At 41.7% G+C, this 20784-nt stretch overlaps 1 protein-coding gene across 1 annotated transcript in view; it reads left to right on the plus strand.

Annotated features, from left to right (window-relative positions):
- LOC129191467 (POU domain class 2-associating factor 1) overlaps positions 1 to 20141 on the plus strand; it is a 49361-nt gene extending 29220 nt beyond the window's left edge. The window contains exons 2-4 of the mRNA XM_054794847.1: positions 3720 to 3806; positions 17729 to 18009; positions 19498 to 20141. Of these exons, the coding sequence (XP_054650822.1) occupies positions 3720 to 3806; positions 17729 to 18009; positions 19498 to 19923 (794 nt within the window). The 3' untranslated portion in view covers positions 19924 to 20141. The remainder of the gene's footprint in view (positions 1 to 3719; positions 3807 to 17728; positions 18010 to 19497) is intronic.
- The last annotated feature ends 643 nt before the right edge of the window (positions 20142 to 20784 follow it).

Consider the following 20784-nt stretch of genomic DNA (forward strand, 5'->3'; position numbering starts at 1 on the left):
ATTGTTTTATGGATTTCAAATCAGCTTTCACAGCAAAAAAAAAAAAAAAAAACAAGCTTTGGGAAATGACACCCTGCCGTTTTGGGGAAGGCATATCCTGGGATTGTCACCTGAACCGTCCCATGACATTATTGTGTTATTATTGTCAAAGTAGCCTTACATGGATTTACTGTAATGTGGACGTGTATTTTCAACCAGTATATAAATATTAAACCATTGAACTTAAACATTAAAGTTTTTGAAGCCTCTGCAAATGTTGCACTGCGCCGACCGCTCATTTTTTTTGCAGAATTTCAGCCAGACTTTTGAGTGCCGTGGCACATTGTCCATGGTTGAAATGGATGAACAGAAATGCTTCCTGCTGCTTCTTCCTCGTCCGTCTTCGCCGGCTTCTTCTTCACTGGTTTTATGTGGCAGTTTTTTCCGGTGGGGGGCTGGTCAATCACCGAACATAGGAAACAAAATTTTAAGAGAATTGGGATGTTAGTTCTAGTTCCCATCGATGCTCGATTCCCAACCCTAGCGTGGTGTCACTACACCAGCAAGGTAGTTGTTGGGCATAACAATGCTAATAACAATAATAAAGAAGCTATAGTTTGGTTAATATGCAGGTCACGTGATGTAAATGGAGCATTGTTGCCGCTTTTGGGGTGTGTGTCCCATTACGTGCATTGTTTGCTGCCTATTTTTACCTGCTTTTATTTAGCACGTACAGAAAAGAGAGAAAGAAAGACATGTGTTGAGGATTGCAAGTGATGGGCTAAATTAAATAAAGTGCAGTTTTTCCTTAAAAAAGTGCTTCAAAGAAGGCAACTCCCACAAGGAATGAGAGGAGAACCTTTCTTTCAGTCAATCACAGCCATGGCATGTCGGCTGGGCTCTGCTGGCTCAGTAGCCAGTCTCCATGCAGTGTGGAAGGTAATGTAATGGTAATCTATAACTGACGCCTAGTGACCAATGTACACCATTTAACTTGTCTTTCAATATTTTTGGACTATAATAGGTCATAGTCAACCACAAAACAGCCATCATTTATTAATTACTTTTGGAACGTAATATAGTGAGGGACGACTGTATGCTGTATGTAATGCACCCAAAAGACACACTACTAAATAAAAATAACAGACTGGTTGGGAATAAATGAATATAATTTGAAATAATCTGAGATTTCTTCCTGACAAAAGTCCACAATCATCTCCTTGGTCTTAAAGGTGTTCAAAATGAGACCATTACTCGGACTCCAGAATGTGAAACCATCGATGAGATCTTTGTACTTCATTTCATCTGCTTCCTTTACGCATGCCATAAAAGCTGTAGCTTCATAATAGTTCTGACTGTCTCAAGATGGTGACCTCTTTGTAAGGTCAGCACTGTGGTGATGGTGATGGTTGGTCAAGAGCATGTAAGTCAAGGGTTTCCAGCCCAGGGGTCATTTGCAGTCCACGGCTGTTTTTTATTGGCCCTGGGCACATTCTAAAAATATAATTTCACATGAAAACTAAAACTAAAAAACAAAAGAAGAGCAAAAATGGAAAAATCATCAGTAATTTTACAAGAGTAAAGTGACCAAAAAAAAACCAAAATGGGGGGAAAAAAATAATAATAGGTTTTTTCACCTGTGTGACAAAGCTGAGATGCACTTTTTTATTGAAATATGTCGAACTTCTTAGGATATCTACATGTGTAGCTTTACAAAATTCAAAGTGGCCCTGTGGAAAAGAGTTTTCAGCTGTTTAAGCCTGCAGTGTGTTTTGTGTGTGTCTCTTCAGTGCTATCGCTATCACTGAAATATCAAAACAACAAACATCTTGGTGACTTTGTTGGAACTTGTTGCCTCTTAAATGGCGCCTCCCTCCACGCAACAGACTTGCAAGTTCTAATGAAGTTTGTACAATGCGTGAAAAAACTAACTCTCCACTAATTAAAGTGAAATCTTTTTGTCTTGGAAAACAACACAGGCGTGATAAAATTCTCAGAACATATAAGACAGACCTAAATAATAATATCCATCATCTACTGTATGATAGTCCTATCTGTTTATTACACAATATGTATGCCAGCTTTATCAAGCTTATTCATCAAGTTTATTTATTCTTTAATGAAGGTATTATTACACATTCTGTACTTATTTAAGACCCAACAATGTTTCTGTCAACTTGACTCCTTGATTGATGCATACTTAATGACTGTGGAAGACTATTAAAAAGGCAAGCTTGAATGCATACAAATGAACAAACAATCAGTTATTGCTGAGTCATGGAGAAGTGAGCATTGAGCAGTCAAGGTCACAACCGGACGTACGTCTTTTTGGCCATTTGTTGTGGGGTTCCCCCCCCTTTTTTTTGTTTTTGTCCGTAGAGAATGTAGTTGCGGTGACCAGGGAGAAGGATCACAGCACACCCAACGTACAGCCTGTATATCGAATGTGCGTACCACGCACGAAATCTGAGGTTGCTCTGACGTACGGCTGTTGCTTCATTCGTACAGTCAAAACACGTAAGTTAGTTGGAACGTCATACATACACAGTGGTGTGAAAAAGTGTTTGCCCCCTTCCTGATTTCGTTTGTCACACTTAAATGTTTCAAATTATCACATTAATTTAAATATCAGTCAAACGACAACACAACAAAATGCAGGTTTTAAATTAAACTTTTTATTATTAAGGGAGAAAAAAAATCCAAACCTACATGACCCTGTGTGAAAAAGTGATTAAACCTAATAACTGGTTGGTCCACCCTTAGCAGCAACAACTGCAATCAAGCATTTGTGATAACTTGCAATGAGTCTCTTAAAGCGCTGTGAAAGAATTTTGGCCCACTCATCTTTGCAGAATTGTTGTAATTCCGACACATTGGAGGGTTTTCCAGCATAAAGCGCCTTTTTAAGGTCATGCCACCGCACCTCAAGAGGATTCAGGTCAGGACTTTGACGAGGCCACTCCAAAGTCTTAATTTTGTTTTTCTTCAGCCATTCAGAGGTGGACTTGCTGGTGTGTTTTGGATCATTGTCCTGCTGCAGAACCCAAGTTGGTTTCAGCTTGAGGTCACAAACAGATGGCCGGACATTCTCCTTCAGGATTTTTTGGAAGACAGCAGAACTCCTGGTTCCATTTATCACAGCACGTCTTCCAGGTCCTGAAGCAGCAAAACAGCCCTCAGACCATCACACAACCACCGCGATATTTTACTGTTGGTATGATGTTCTTTTTCTGAAATGCGGCATTACTTTTATGCCAGGTGTAATGAGACACACACCTTCCAAAAAGTTCAACTTTTGTCTTATCAAACCACAGAGTATTTTCCCAAAGGTCTTGGGGCTCATCAAGATGGCCGTATGAATGACGCACAAAGACATATGAAGTGTGTAAGTTTTTTTTGCAACCTGGAAGAAACGTAAGTGCCCGTCGAGTTTGTTTGACATGACAAAGAATCTCTGTGGCTCGAAAATCAGCACGTCACACGCGTGGCCTCCGTGCATTTCTTTTATTTTTCGCACGTTGACCGCCTGTAGGGGCCTGTACGACTGGTTGTGACCTAGGTTTAAGCTTGGCTTCTTGCTACTTCTTTTCGTACGTTATGTGTTCCAAATGAACTATTAGCATTAGCATTAACTTTAGCATTCCCATGCCAGCAGTGTGTAAGAGATGCATTGAGTTGTCAGCTGAGATGTGAAATCTTCTTTTTGGATTAAATTCACGTGTATCCGTTACTCCTTCCAGCCCGCCCTACAGCACCCAGCAGGCCCAGACCATACCAGGGTGTTCGAGTCAAAGATCCAGTCAAAGAGCTGCTGAGAAGGAAGAGAAGTACCACGACAGCAGCAAATACTGCAGTAAGCACATTTGATTGTCTGGGTTTACACAATCCAATCCATCATGCATGATATTAAACGCTCATATGACCACATTATCATCATCCACAAAGCCTATATGAAGATAACAATCAATATACTGTATATATAACGCCCAGTGCGCCCACAATCATAATCATACATGCATATTTTTGGAATGCCGCACGGTGGGCTAGTGGTTAGCATGTTGGCTAATTACTAATAATATGAAAACAATATTTCTAAATGAATACTAATAAGAACAATAGAATATTGTAAAATAATTGCTAATATTTCAATACAATATTGTTAAATAATTACGAGGAAATACATGTAGAAAAGATGGATGCTATTGACAGGAGGTACAAGAAGGGCTAACTAAGCTTGTAAAGTCAGAGCAGAGGGGGATTTTGCTCTTATATAATCCAGGTGTTTTTCCATGGCAGTTACAAGCATTCTGTGAATGGCTCCAGGACAGGGCACAGTGCCCTATGCAAATCAGATGTACCCGTGCCAAAGAACATTCCCACATGCATTTATTATCCTCACCACACACACACACACACACACACACACACACACACACGCACACACACACACACACACACACAATATTTCAAAGCCTTCACATTGGTAACAAATGTTTTCAGCGTCAAAAGACTTGGGTGTCACTCGCTCAGGTACTAGTTTATACTCGACTAAGTTTATAACTAAGTTTATACTTGAAATGGTGCAAAAAATACCACAAAGTGGCATCACTGACAATCTGACACATAAAACAAATAAGGACATTTTTATTATCACAACCAAAATATAGACAGTATTGTGTTTGGGACATAAAGAACGTACTGCAGTGACATTTTGTTTTTAAAATATGCAGTGTGGTTAGTTCGGAGCTCGTTTGTGTCCCACGGGGAAGTGGATATCACATTCATGGGGTACGCACTAACTTTTTCAAATGTTGCTGGACAATTTTGCTGTGTCGTTGTCATTATATTAATTATGTCTTGTCCTCAAACACTATTTGTGTGTGGTTGTTAAACAAACATAAACACGTAGTGTGTCCAGCCTTATGATGGTGATACTTTCACAGGGGTCTCCTATCTCACCAGCAAATTTTGAGTAGCTCACCTCACTCCACCCCACAGGATGTTGAATTGAATTTGAATAACACAAAGTGGAATTGAATTAAATGCACCTACAAGGCCAGGACGCATATGTCAGAATGCTATTTATAGACTATAGCTCAGGATTCGATGCAGTCAGCCCCCACAGACTCACAGATAAGCTCCTCACACTTGGCCTGTCACCCTCCCTCTGTAACTGGGTGTTGAACTTTCTAACAAGCAGTCCCCAGTCAGTCAGAGTCCACAATCACGCATCCAGCTCAAGAACTGTGAGCACTGGGACCCCACAGGGGTGTGTGCTGAGTCCGCTCCTCTACATGCTCTTCACCTATGATTGCGTGGCCTCCCAGAACAACACCAGCATCATTCAATTTGCAGATGACACTACAGTCATCGGCCTGATCACTGGTGGTGTTGAAACATCATACAGAAGAGCTTGGTGTCATGACAACAATCTCCATCTCAATACAGATAAGACCAAAGAGATGATCATTGACCCAAGAATAAGGGAAAAGGAGCCGCATAAACCCTGTACATTGACGAGACTGAGGTGGAGAGGGTGAAAACCTTCAAGTTCCTTGGCACATACATCAGCGAGGACCTCACCTGGTCTCAAAATACCCAACAAGTTATTAAGAAGTCCCAAAAGAGACTGTAGGAAATGTGGCATGTCCACCAAAATCCTCAGCTGCTTGTATAGGTACACTATCGAAAGTGTCCTTAACGCCTCTATCATTGTTTGGTACGGTAACTGCACAACACGTGATAGGAAGGCACTCCAGCGGGTGATCAAGACCTCACAGCACATTGTTGGGGCAGGCCTCCCCTCACTGCAAGACATTTATAAATCTAGAGTCCTACGAAAAACACACAACCTCATCAAGGACAGCACACATCCACAACACTCATTCTTCACACTCCTACCATCAGGCAGACGCTACAGGAGTTTGAAGTCCAGGACCACAAGGCTGGCAAACAGCTTTTACCCACAGGCCATCAGGCTTCTCAACGAAGCACTCACACATGCCGCACGCAACACACGCACACACTCATAACACTTTATTTATTTATTTATGGTATTAATGTCTCTTCTGTTCTTTTTGCTTAATTTATTGGTATTAATGTTTCTTTCAAGATTCAAGAGTTTTATTGTCATGTGCATAGTAAAACAGCAGTTACTGTATACTATGCAATGAAATTCTTATTCTGTTCATTCTCCCAAGAAAAGAAAGAAAACACAAGAAAAAGAATACAAGAAATATTCTTATGTTCTTATTCATTTTCTTGTGTTTTCTTTCTTTTTGGGGGGGAGAATGAACAGAATAAGAATTTCATTGCGTAGTATAATTACCTGTTTTACTGTGCATATGACAATAGAACTCTTGAATCTTGAATTCAGAGAAATTAATTCTCATCACATATTAGTGAGAATTATATACTTTTAAAATACATTTTTCTTCCAAATGGAAGTACATTACAAGAAGTACATTAACATTAAGCATACTCCTTAATGTTGGAAAGTTTAGCAATTCATCTTCATTTCAAAGTGATCAATTGACAGTGTTTGGTAAATGCAGTACTTACTTAAGGTTACATTACAGATTAGAAATCCATAAATTTACCTGGAGGTGCCGTTTGAAATTTGTGGTAGCCTTTATGGAACCGCAGACTGGAGCACTGCAGTAATTGCAGTTTGCACCGTGGTTTCCATTTTTTTTTTTTTTGTGGGAATTGGTTCACCAAAATGAACAAGGACAGATGTCTTTTTACATATGTTATCTTTTTGCATATTGCTGCGATTACAAAAGTCAAAGTATAAACCAGCTCTGGCATTCAATTACTTATAATTATCATCAATTTATTTCACTAGAGTACTCCAAACAAAATGTCCAAAATTTTTGGACAGCCATGTTAAAGACTTGCCAAAGTATTCTGGGAGATGAAGTGCTGTTCTATCCTCCTATCCAACAATGTTGGATCTGTGTCTCCATCCACTGAGCGAGCTGTCCCTCAGGCTCTCGGAAGTTAAGAAGCCAGGTGAGCGAGACATGGTCTGTGCACAGGAGGAACCTCTGCCCATACAGGTAGAGCCGGAACCAGCGGAGTGCCAGAACAATAGCCAGCAGTTTCTCGTCGTGTGACGCAGTAGTTCCGTTCAGGTCGACTGAGGGCACGGCTGTAGTAGGCAATGACTTGCTTTCCTTGCTCTCCTTCTTGGGACAACACCGCCCCCAAGCCCACCTCACTGGCATTGCTGTCCACCATAAATGCCTGTTGGATGTCAGGGTAGGCCATCACTGGAACTTCAATTAACGCTGACTTGAGCTGGGAAAAGGCATGACCACAGTCCTCATTCCACCGAAACACTTGTCCTTTTTATGTCAGTCTTTGCAGGGGGCTGGCAATGATGGCAAAGTCCAGGATGAATCGGCCGTAGCAGGACGACAGGCCCAAGAAGCTACGCAGCTTGCTGATGTTGTTGGGCACCGGCCAGTCCTTCACGGCTGCTGTCTTTGATGGGTCGGTTCCCACTTCGGCTGCATTTATGATATGCCCCAAGAATGAAGTGGCACTTCTTGGGTTGGAGACAAAGCCCAGCTTGTCGGATGGCGTTGAATACCTCCTGCAGGTGGCTCAGCGCATTCTGGAAGTTTGCTGCATGAACCAGGAGGTTGTCATGGTAGACAACGCAGCAGTTCCATGGGATGGCAGCAAGAATTCTCTCTGTCAAGCGTTGAAAGGTGGCTGGAGCATTGCAAAGTCTGAACGGCATTAATTTAAACTGCCACAACCCTTGGTCCAGGGAAAATGCGGTCTTTGGTCACGCCTCTGGGGTTAGCTCCGTCTGCCAATATCCACTTCAAAGGTCAAGAGAGCTGAACCAACAGGACCCAGCAATGTAATCTAGAGAGTCGTCTATACGTGGCAGGGGGTAGGAGTCCTTGTGAGTGACCTTGTTGAGCCGACAGTAGTCCACACATGAGGTTCCGTTCTTTTTCTTGACCAGGACCACCGGAGCTGCCCACGGGCTGGATGATGGCTCAGTGACACCTGCTTCCAGCATCTCTCGGATTTGCTTCTCTGCGGTGGCAAGCTTGGCAAATGGGAGGCAATGAGGACGGAGTCAGATGGGGGCCGTGCTTACGGTGTCAAACTCATGCTGGACCAGACTGGTGTGCATGCCGTCTTTGTCTTTGGCAGTGAAGAAATCAGCAAAGAGGTCTCTGTGGACGGTGGCTGTGGGTCGGGCTTGCATCTTAGGCTGGATGGCAGCTGTTGGCTGGCTGGTGGCTGTGATTCTTGTGTGGTGGTCTTCGGTGCATGGTGATGGTAGCATGGAAGTGTGCCATAGTCCTTTTTCCCTAGCTGTTTGCAGGGCAACCACCATAGAGCCCAGATGCAGCATGGCTCAGGATATATCCACCACTGCCTTCCATTTTGACAGCAGGTCCAGCCTGATGATGCAGGAATCTTGGATTTTGGCCACCCAGAACTTGTGGTCCACCTGCTGTCCAGCCACGGTCACTGTTAGGGTCTTCCCCCCCAGCATCTTGGCTTGTTCTGTGATCTCCGGTGACGAAGGTGATGTGGAGTGTGGTGCTTTTCCATCCTGGAGGTTGAGTGCCAGTGGTGCCTGGCACGGTGCCAGGGCAGATTAAGGAGATAGTGGACCCCGTGTCTACTAAGGCCTTGCACTGTCTGTCATCGATGTCACAGCGCAAGTATAGTCCGTATAGTATATCTGTGAGGGCAACTTGGACAGCTGTCTCTTCTGTTGACCAGCCATTGAACTGGGCTGCCATTTGGACCTGGATGAGGTATGTCATCGGTGGTCCTTCTTGATTGTAGCGGGGTAGCTTAGTTGCTCCTCTCGGCACCTCCATGGTTTGCAACCACAATTCAAATTCAATTTCAAATTCAAGAATTTAATTGGAATTTAGAGGTCATTCTCAATTCAATTTTGTACAGCCTGATTTGATATATACACAATTATGGAAAAAATGATTAGTCAACCCTTGTTTCTTCAGTTTCTTGTTCATTTTAATGCCTGATACAACTAAAGGTGCCTTTGTTTGGACAAATGTAATATAACAATGACAACAAAAATAGCTCATAAGAGTTACATTTTTTGGCAGTACAATGCTATAGATATTCACGTAAGAACTAAGTGATTTTGGTTATTATCAAGAAAACCATGTAAGTTGCAGGATATCAGCTCTTAAACTCCCTTTGAGCTAATTTTGTTATCATCATTGAGCGAGGGGGGGCAAGACATATTGGAGCCACTCACCTGATTTCTCTCAGTGTGGAGGAGAAGCAGCTCGACTCGGAAGAGATGTCACAGATGTCTAAACTTATTGACTGACTCATCTTCTTTAGCAGAAAGCTAAAGAAGATGAGTCAGTATAAAGTATATGACAAAACAAATCCAAATCTGAGGCCATGGTTCTCAGATGGAAAAGGTTGGATTACAGCCTTTGGGATGGGAGTGAGAGCTTGCTCCAGTTGGAGGAGTTAAAGTATCAGGGGATCTTGTTGACGAGTTAGGGAAGACTGGAGCTTGAGATCGGCGAAGCGTCTGCAGTCATGTGATACTGGACCATCATCATGAATAGAGAGTTGAGATGGAAGGCAAAGATCTCGATATAGCAGTCAATCTACGTTCCTCCCCTCACCAGTGATCATGAGCTTTGGGTCATGACCAAAAGAACCAAATTGTGGATACAAGCAATTGCAATGAGTTTCCTCCGAGGGTGGCTGGACTCACCCTAAGAACCTGCTTCTTCACACGGAGAGGAGCCAGTTGAGGTGGCTCAGACATCTAATCCAGATGCCTCCTGGACACTTCCCTGGTGAGATGTTCTAGGACGAGGCCCCAGATAGATTATGTCTCACAGCTAGGAATGCTTCAGTGTCCCCCTAGTGGAGCTGGAAGAGGTGGCCCGAGACTGAGGCGCTATCCACACGGTTCAGGTCAAAAAGGCAAAGTATTTTATGGTTTCAGCCTTTCATCGACACAGAAACTGTGTTCTGGGTCACCTGAAACTGTATTTTTTGAAGACGGATTCCAGAGTGGGAAAATCTGAAAACGTTTCAGTGTAGACATCACATCAGGTAACCAGAAGTCAGTTTTGACGACAAGTCAACATAACATCTAAATATTTCAACTGACATGACTCACCCGAGTTTCCTGATATTTTGTCATCGTATTCTCCAAAATGACTCGCAGAAGTAATTCCACTTGGTCATCAGTCTAGAGAAGCCTTGGAAAGTGGAAGACAACACACTAATGCGTATGCGTTCTTCCTTCTTCTATAATTTGGTGTGTCACGTGGTTCCGTCTGCGTGTCTATTTACAGCGCAGCGCGTGTCTATTTACTGTGCCTTGTTACATCCTTTTCACCCAGTATTCTGAACTATTTACTAATCTGGCAGCGTGGATGCCAATTTTTTTCAACCCGCCAAAAAAAATCCCTGGAACGTTTCCATGTGGACAGGACCTGAGACTGCTCCCCTTCAGAGCAGAAGAAATTGGATGGATGATAAAACAAACACCTACCTATTTAAAGGAAAACTGCACTTTTTTAGGAATGTTGCCCGTCATCCACAATCCTTATGTGAAACATGAACACATTTCTTTCCCAAATTAGTACAAGCCAGCTAACATTGCATGTCATGAGAGGTACCTATTTCAATTATGAAGCCCTCTAAAAAAACCTCTAACAACGTTTTATCGTTTTATATACTGTACATGTGATCATGCATTTAACGAGTACATTGATGATAACATGTAATACTTAAAGTATCTTGCTGTATGATTATGATTTAAAACATTACCGAAACATCTTTTCTAGGCGCATTGATTTGAAATAGCTGATAGGAGCCAATGCGACTTTCGTTAACAACAGCAGCATAGAAACAGTGTCCGCTCTTGTGTATTCCAGCTCAAGACAAGCACAAGACTCCAGTCCTCAGGTAAAAAATGTTGACAGCAAACAAGTATCTTGTTGAGTCTTCATAGCAAAATTGAGAGCCAGTAGTATCCACTTTTCCATCTGTCCCCTTGCAGTGACTTGAGGCGTTGTGAGTGACACTGAGACTAGCGGCTAGCGAGGCGTCGTGTTACTCTGCCAGATAAATCTAGTTTTTCGTGTTAGCTGCTACAATGACAATATTGATGTAGCTTGGTTAATATAAAGATCAGTTATGTAAATGGAAAACTTGGGGTTTTTTTTAGAGTTTTTGTTAGGGCTTTTGCATCACATGTTGTGCATTGTTAGCTGGCTCATACTAACTTGTTTTCTCTCGTTAGAATGCACAAAAAAGGGAAATACATATGTGTTTGTGTTTCACATAAGGGTTGTGAATGATGAGCAAAATTTAAAAAAACATTCTAGAAAAAGACACTTTTAATACATGACATGATGCCTAAATAGATCCTCATTGTGTCGAAATGTATGAAAGTGGGATACGCATGAAAAGTTCATTTTTCCATTGAAATTGCATTCAAATAGAAAATAATAGGTGTGTATTTACTTTGTCAGTAGACAACAACAATAACAGTGGTAGATAGGCCTGTCACAATAATCAATAAATCAAGTAATCACACAATAAATAAAAACGCTGGCCTCGACATATTGACTGTGCATGCGTGTTTGTTTTCCTCCTCTGTACCAATCAGGCTGGATGACAAGGGTTTGACTCTGTGCATCTGTCTCAACACCTGGATGAGGAGGTTTTATAGTGGAATGAACGGAGTGAGTGAACCCTCCTGTCAGTCATTCAATCTCTTTGTTTGCAAGAGAGCAAACGCAAAAATGAATGAAGGCACAAAAGCAATGGTTCCCAAAGCGAATGCCTCAGCCCCAGTGTGAGAATATTTGGATTTTACACAGAACATCGACAAGCCGATATGTCGTGTTTGTTGGAAAGTAGGGGCGATGAAGAAGGGGAATACGATCAACTTGCATGCGACCTCAAATACAACCATCGTGTCCATTTTTCCCAACTAGGAATAAAAAAAAACCTGCCGCTGGAGGTGCAGTGCGCCTTCGTCTCGACAATCAACGCTTACTGAGGCGTTTGGTTGGCAAAGTAAATATAAACATAACAGTGAAAAATGTTGCACATTCACAGACTGTGTTGTTCGCTGTTGAGGAATAATACTCAATGTTAATTCTTAATTCAAGTGCAGTTTTCTTTGATTTGACTTTATTCTATTTATTGTTGTGTGTGCTTTTTGGAGCGCTTTTTTTTCTTAACAGATACAGGGTTTATTTCTTATTGTTTCCAGTTGCCCTCCCGTTCAAATAGTTTCTTGTAAAATTCCTACTACAGGTGACAATGGTGACGGTATCCATGCCAGGAATTTCCCTTATTTTCTGGGAAATTCCCTTTTTTTCCAAATGCAAGTGTTGACAGGTTTGTCTCTCAGTGCCCTAAATAAAGTAGACAGGACTATCGAATAGATAAATATATTTTTGTGAGTGAGAAGAGCATCCACAAGAGAGGTACAGTATAATGCTTTGCTTCATCAAACTTTGTTTATTAAAATAAGACAGAATGTTCATATACAACAATTTACACAACCTTATTGACATATCAATCCATCCATTCAAATCTTTCACTGTGCAACATAGTTTTACAATCATGCGTTCAAAAACAAACATGCTACAAAAACATCAGAACATAAAGTCAAGGTGCTTTGGTAAGAAGACTCAATATAGTACATGACTTCCATGAGCTTGGAGGACTCCATCCATACGTCTTAGCAATGACTCCAATAACTATTTGATAAAATCATCTGGAATGGCAAAGAAAGCAGTCTTGCACGACTCCCAGACTTCATGAAGATTCTTTGTTTTCATCTTCCAAGCGTCCTCCTTCATTTAACCCCAAACATGCTCAATAATGTTCATGTCTGGTGTCTGGGCTGGCCAATCCTGGAGCACCTTGACCGTCTTCACTATCAGGAACTTTGATGTTGAGGCTGAAGTATGGAAAGGAGCACCATAATGCTGAAGAATTTGCTTTCTCCTGTAATTGGAAAGTTAATGGGCAGAATGTATTTTTTTTGATACGTCAGGCTGTTGATGTTACCATCTCACTTTGCAGATTTTTTTGCTCACCCCTATAATGGATGTAACCGCAAGCCAGGATATTCCTCCACCAAACTGGACTGTTTTCTGGGTGAATCTTGGGTTCATGTGGGTTCCAACAGGTCTTTTGCAGTATTTGTGGTGATTGGGTTGCAGTTTAATGAATGATTCATCAGAAAAGTCAACCTTCTGCCACTTTTCCTCCCTTTCTGTAGGCTGTAGGGCTTTGCAAATGCAACACCATTGTTTAGTTGTCTCTAAATTCGTGTTGCCCATTACCTTCCAAATTACAACAGAAGGCAAATTCTTCAGCATCATGGTGCTCCTTCTCATACGTCAGCCTCCACATCAAAGTTCCTGATAGTGAAAAAGGTTAAGATGCTCCAGGATTGGCCAGCCCAGACACCAGACATGAACATTATTGAGCATGTTTGGGGTTAGATGAAGGAGGAGGCTTGGAAGATGAAACCAAAGAATCTTCATGAAGTCTGTGAGTCGTGCAAGACTGCTTTCTTTGCCATTCCAGGTGGTTTCAATTAGTTATTGGAGTCATTGCTGAGATGTATGGATGGAGTCCTCCAAACTCATGGAAGTCATACACAATATTCATTTTCCTTACCAAGGCGCTCTGACTTTATATGACTTTGATATTTTTGTAGCATGTTTGTGTTTTCAAAGGAAAACATAATTTCTACCGTACATTATTTTGGTACATGGCAAGACTTTTGTCCAAGCACCATCTGACCTTTTTGTCCCAATTGAATGATAGAAGTCAATGAATGATACAGAACTTTGATTGTTTGTTATAATAAGCATGTAAGCTATTTCTGATTCCAAATGAGCAACCAAAAGTGAAGTCTGTGTAGGCTCTCAGTCGTACAGGAGTTGTCCATCGAGGAAAAGGCTTCTTGAGATGTCATTTGTACTTCTGTGAAGAAGATGCTAACTGGCTCGTTCAATAGAACAATAGATGCTAACGAGCCAGTATCGGAGTCGTTCATACCCAACTACAGCTTTTATCGGAGGTGCTAATGTCAGGAGAGGATTAGACCACTACTCCGCCCAGGCTTAGTGTAAGGAACCAATAGGAGGAGGGTGTTGGCACACCAATTCCGCCCATTCTTACTGTATTTAAGGCCTAGGCTACCAGCACTTATTAGTTCGCTGACGAAGCTCTTCGGATGAGGAGCGAAACGTCCGACACCTTCTTCACAGAAGTACAGAAGACGTCTCAAGAAGCCTTTTCCTCAAACCGAAAGTGAAGTTCATTTTTTTTTAACGACAACCTGGACAAGCAACAAGACTTTTGTCAGGCACTGTATGATCAATCCATCACAATCGATGGAATCCATATACATTTACTTGGTAGTTCAAAGTAGCAGCATCAGTATTTAGGACTCTATGGGAGCAGTCGGTGACTTTTTTGTATGTCTTTGAGGCTCGGCATAACTAAAGGAAGCAAAGCAGATGTCATAGGAAGCTGTTACGTTTTGCAATTATAGCGAGTTGCATTACCGCAGGATGCAGAGGCATTGTTGCAGATAACAACAGAGATAACAAAAAGGTCTTTTGATAAATGGATCTCAGAAGGGTTAGAGTCGCAAAAGAACAAAAAACACACAAAGCTAAGGAGCGTGGACGCCTGCTTATCGGAATGCAGACGGAATACAAAATGTAGTTAGCGGGTAGTAAAGTCTGTGGCTACAAAACAGCAAACTTCCCACAAACGTCCAGCAAATGTGAAGCCATGGCAAATGGCCAGCTGGTGAGAGAAGTATGTTCGTAAACCTTTTCAAGGACATCAAGTTGACAATCCGGGGATTTTAGCTTGACGCCTAATGTTCTTGGCTCTCATTCTGCGGTCCTTGGCCAGAGCGGAACGTGGGCTGGCTGAACAGACAGGTTACAAAAAGACATGTAATTGCATTACAAACTCAGGTGCGCTGAAAGCACGCTGAACTAAAAGTAAAGTTACCCTCTATGGTAAAACAGGAAATGAAACTAGAAAATAAGAAAGAGGAAACAGCAGAAACAAGGAACACCAGACTCAAAGTCCAATCTGTGACAGAAAGATAAGTTATCCACTTCTATCACTACCACTGAGCTATTAGCATTTAGCATTAGCTTCCTCAACCCACATAGCTAAATGAGCTAAAATGACTACAATTTCCCTCTGGTGTTTAGGAGACACACAGTGTTTGTCCAGCGACTGTGACTTTACACAGGAGGGTGAAAAATGTAGAGAATGAACTACAGTGGTACCTCGGTTAACGTCCACTCCGGTTAGTGCGTATTTCGGTTAACTTCCAAAATCTTTGCTAAAATGTTGCCTTGTCTTGCGTTCGCCCGCTTGATTAGCGTCCAAAATACACGTCACCAGACACGTTATAAGGCATCCTCGCCGGTGCACCGCCACTGCCACGTCACGCACGTCACGTCACGTTTTTTTTACATTTTCTATACTCAACGGCAAGGTACATGTTTATTGGTTGTAGAACCAATCATATTTATATTATTTATTTATTTATTTATATTAACTAAATATATATATAGTTTGATATATATGTTACATTTTTGCAAATTCTGGTTGCCGCAGAATGTGTTTATTTTGTGTTATTTTGTTCATTGATAGTTTTGTGGGGGGGTTCTACCAAAAGTAGGTACAAGTGATGTTAAATGTTCACTTATCCATTCATTTGTCATTTGTAATTAATTTATTTATTAATTAATTTTCCTGCATGTAAACCTATAATTATTGTCTGTAAAATGTGTTTTGTGTGTGTCTAATGAAGCCGCGTAGCTATTTTGACTGACATATTACCAGTACTCAGGTTATGTACACAACTATTTTAAAAGTTGAACTACTTCAAAAGCAGCTCACAGGCTAAAAAAGTGTGAGCACCCCTGATTTAATGCATTAAAACGTAGCTGTTTTTTTTACTGCAAATCATTTATGCAATTACAGTCATTATTAAATTCCCTACTGAGACTGTTGCCCCCAGACAAGCGAAGGGAAATGTTCACCAAAAAAACATAGTACTGCTGTCAAATTTGACTTATGTAAAATCCACAAAAGCACCGTAAACGCACCACAACCTATGTGCAAACCTATGAGCAAGTCGGGGGGAATTTTCGAGTAGGTTCCTTGCAAATAATGGAATTAATTAATCTAAGCGTAATGCTTGCTGTTGCTTGCCGTCATGCTGGACGCAGCGGGACACAGGACATGACTGCTTCATGGATGCAGGAAGTGGTGGTGACAATGTTGTGCACAAGATGGAAACACTACTTGACGAGGCGTAAATAGGTCGTGTAAGAGCAACACAGTGCAGCCGTGTGTTGCGTACATACCTCTGAAATTTTCAAGCTGTAAAATTCGGAGGTCTTCCATTCTTGTCTCGGTACGGTCCATCGCCTTTCTCTTATGTGCGGTCCATGTGTTTGTTACATCATGTATGCTGACAAAGAAATGCTGTTGGCTTAAAAATGCTGCTCGTGGCCCACAATGCATTGCACGATCACGTGCAAGTATCGCCAGATTTCATGTGATCCAAAATGGCGACGTAAACAAACCGGTAAACAAGCCAGCAAATGCAAGCCAAGGCAAAATTTTTGCAAAAATTTGGGATGTTAACCGAAAAAACGGGGCCGATGTTAACCGAGGTACAAATTAGGATTTGACCAATTGTACCTGTTGATTTGTCCTGATCAAATATCATGACATTGCTACTACCACATCACTACTATCAGGAGAACCAGAGTATAAGTGTTGAGGGAGTCACCTGCTGTGATCCAACAAAGTGCACAACACATGCTCCGAGCAGCCGGTGTGATGCCACGGATGTCCTGGCAAACCTTTAGCACTTTCCTAACACCGCGGTGCTGTCATTTCAGGTGGCTCGTAAGGTTTTTTGTGTGCATGATGGGGGTTTTTTCACTTGATCGTGGAGCATTTGGTACAACTAGCACGCAAAATATCTCCCTTGGAGAGTAAATGTTTGTTTACAAGTGAGCTAAGAGTTATGACAGACCGTTAACATCACAGGCAGGGGAAAAAGGAGCGCTTGATTTGCCCACAGTACGGGTAATCTCGTGTCATTGGAGCAGTTTTTCAAATTATTGGTTATCGGAGCACTTCATTTCCAATATCCATGCCAACTTGCACATTTACAATCCAAAGAGCATCCTTGGAATTAATTCCAGATTGTGGCCATACTGAGCTTGTTGCTGTTTGGAGCACATCATAACTCACGTGCTAATATCATTGTCGGCAGGAAAACCAATATCACTTTTTCATAACATATTGATATTCTTTTGAAAAGTTCTCAACTTGCACTCTTTTATTCTGAATTGCTCATGATTTTGTTTTTAACCACACAAGCCATTTAATGTATATGAATAATATATGAAAATGGGCGTGGCTCAGGTGTGTGGAATACCTCGGCTCCGCCCACTTTATGCGCAGTCGCTGCAAAGATGACATTCATGTCAACATGACATGATGAGGATTCTGCTGATTGTTGCAATGTGTATTCTTTTTAGGATGTGATTACACACAATAAGCAGTCGTCATACACACAAGGTATGTTTTTTATTGTCTGCCTTCCAGTCAAATGCCTGCGTTCATGTAATGACATACAGACAACAAAACATAAACTTGTCTGTGAATTCAGGGTTATTCGATGAGGCGAGCTGCTCCGGCGACTCGCTGGCTGCAGTATGCGAAGGAGACGGGAAGAGTTCACAATGGACAGTGTCCCTTCCTGCCACCAGCACTACGTTGCAGCCTGCAGTACAAGCCTGGTCTCCATCTGATTGCCAGCAGGACGCATCCACTCAGCATCTTTCCTACACAACCACCTCCACAGTGACAGCTGATGTCTACATGCAAACTCTGTGCCCCGGTTGCACCATGCTGACGTACACGCATACGCCACTGCTCACTAACTTTGGGGTGAGTAGCTGTAAATACTGTAGTAGCGTTATTACAGACTTATTACCACTTACACTAACAAGCAACAGGTAGATGATGCAATCATAATGGCTAATTCACTATCATGATTATTAGTATCTGGCACTTTACAGTACAGCATAACAGTATATGCATTAATACAATAAGACACGTTTATAATAATGCAGCATAGACATAGTTACGATAGACACATTTATATTAATATTGGAGACTAGGGGTGCACTATAATTATCGGGCCGATATGAGGCAATTATGACGTCACACAGATATATCCAATAACATTAAGAATAGCTCCAACAACCAATAATTAAAAAAAATGCAAGAATACGTACTGCGTACTGCGTACTGTGCAGGTGAGTAAATCACAGCTCATTTTTTCTTCTGCCTGTGACATTAACGGCCTGTCGTAACTTCCTGAGCTCACTTATAAACAAATTTTTACTTTAAGAGGAAGACATTTTGCGAGCTAGTTGTACCAAATGCTCCTCGACGAGGGGAAAAAAATCCCATCAAGCTCACAAAAACCTCATCAGCCACCTGAAACGCCAGCGCTGCGGTGTTTGAAAAGTAGAAAAGGTTTTGCCAGAGACCTCCGTGGCGTCTCGCCGGCTGCTCGGAATGTGTGCCCGAATACAGTGCACCTTGCTGGGCCACAGCAGGTGGCTCCCTCCGCTCTATAAACTGGTTCTCCTGATTGTTGTAATGTCATGATATTTGATTAGGACAAATCAACAGGTACAGGTGGTCAAATGCAAATTTGTTCCAGTCCTTCTTACCTCCAGGTGTGCACAAACTACAGTTAAATCTAAATTTCAAAAGTAGATATAAAAACGTAATTTGTTATCGGTATTATATCGATCTTGAGAAGCAGAAAGTTATCGTATTGTATTGAAAAAAAGTTATTGTGCATATTGAGGCAAATTTTTTGTATTTTATGCCTAAATGAATCATTTTCAAGCATAAAAATGTTTGAATTAAGTCAAATGTGAATATATGGCATTCAGAAGACGCATTAAAAAATGTTGTGGTATGTAGTTTTGTACACTGGTCACTAGGTGTATTGGGTGTGAGACACACAATGTTGGATGAGACACACACAAGCACCAGCACCAGACTTGATGGGCGGAACATTATTAACAATTAACATTATTGTTATTTCATGTCTAGAGGGCTGAAATTATTTTAAAATTCGTATTTTGAAGGTCATAAACCGGTTTCTATGCTCCAACGAAAGAAATATTCCATTTATAAAGAAGGAATCATACTTGACGGAAATTCACTTATCACGGCCAGGACTGGAACCAATTAACGCCATAAACGAGGGATGTATTCTGTACTGTACTGTACTGTACTGTACTGTATGTCCAAGAGAGCAGATGGAAAGGCAATAAGGCTAGAAGCGTTGGAGGAGGGTAGAAGGTGTTTTACTGTGGAGTATTGTTGCTTGCTCATTTCTTTTTGTTGTTCCAGACCATACCTGTGGCCCCAGCAACATGTTCCCTTCCTCACATGGAGCTCCCAGAATCAGGGTTCGCTTATATCCCCTGGTCCCAACCCTTCACTACTCTCTCAACTATGCCGAGCTCAGGAGTCCAGTTTGGCCCAGGATCTGCAACTCTATCAGGGTCTTCTCTGGTCCATATGCCTTTGTCCACCATGTTCCCTCAGCAAGACACACAAGGTATAAATTCTCAGCCCCAGAGCCTGGAGCCCCTGCAATATTCACACCAAATCAACCCTGAACCACGCAATAAGGCATCGGATGAAGATGGAGGTGCAGAATTGGAAGCGTCAAACCTACTCGATAAAATTCTGGAGAGTCAGAGAAAAGATGATGAATTGGGAGGCAAGGAGCAGTTGTACAGTACCTCACTCTTTTTACCAAATGCTTTGTGATGGAACTTAGTCAAGGCCACATGATTACCCAAAAACCTTACATCATTCTTCATCATTCACAAAGTAGAAACCTGCAACACACAGAAAAACTATAAAAAATACGGTCATTTTTATTGGAGGATGTGATGTTTTATTTTTGCTGGATGCATGTGTAGCAGAATCAGAAATGGGAAGAACCCATCATAATACATACTCATCTGTGTATGATTGTACTTATTGACTTGCTTGTTGCTTATGTTAAGGTGTGACTTTTCACTTTTTCTTGTGTGTATGTCTCGTTCTTGTGAGTGCACGCCACTGATAAACAAGGTCTGCTCTGGACTATTAGTACGGCTACTGTTCCTGTTTTATTCACTTTCTAAAAGAAAAGCCGTTCCTACTTCAGCAGCCCACCTTGGAGTGCCCCCAGCAACCCCGGACAAGTTAAGCTGAGGTCACAACCGGACGTACGATTTTTTGCGATTTGTGGCGTTCTCCAAATAACTGCGTTTTTTTTTTTTTTTTTTTGCTCATGGAGATCGTAGTTGTGGTGACCATGAAGGACTAAGATCACCACGCACGAAATCTGCTCGGACATACAGCTGTCGCTTCATCCATAGAGCCAATGCACGTAAGTTGAAAGACCGACGTCCGTCAAACTTACAATAAAAGTACTGGCCTTGTGTTCCATGCAGCCTTGGTATGAAGGTTGCAAGGACTACGAGCGAGCTGTACGTTGTGCGTAGCAACGACGTAAGATCTGTATAGGAAACATGATTGGATCTGCACATGCAGGCTATGTCACTTCCTCCACTAGCAATTTTTGAGGACAGAGCTTCTGTGACGTCACGTGACTTGATATTTATTATTATTTTCTTCAAT

This window comes from Dunckerocampus dactyliophorus, chromosome 12, assembly GCF_027744805.1.
Source record: "Dunckerocampus dactyliophorus isolate RoL2022-P2 chromosome 12, RoL_Ddac_1.1, whole genome shotgun sequence".
Lineage (NCBI taxonomy): Eukaryota > Metazoa > Chordata > Actinopteri > Syngnathiformes > Syngnathidae > Dunckerocampus > Dunckerocampus dactyliophorus.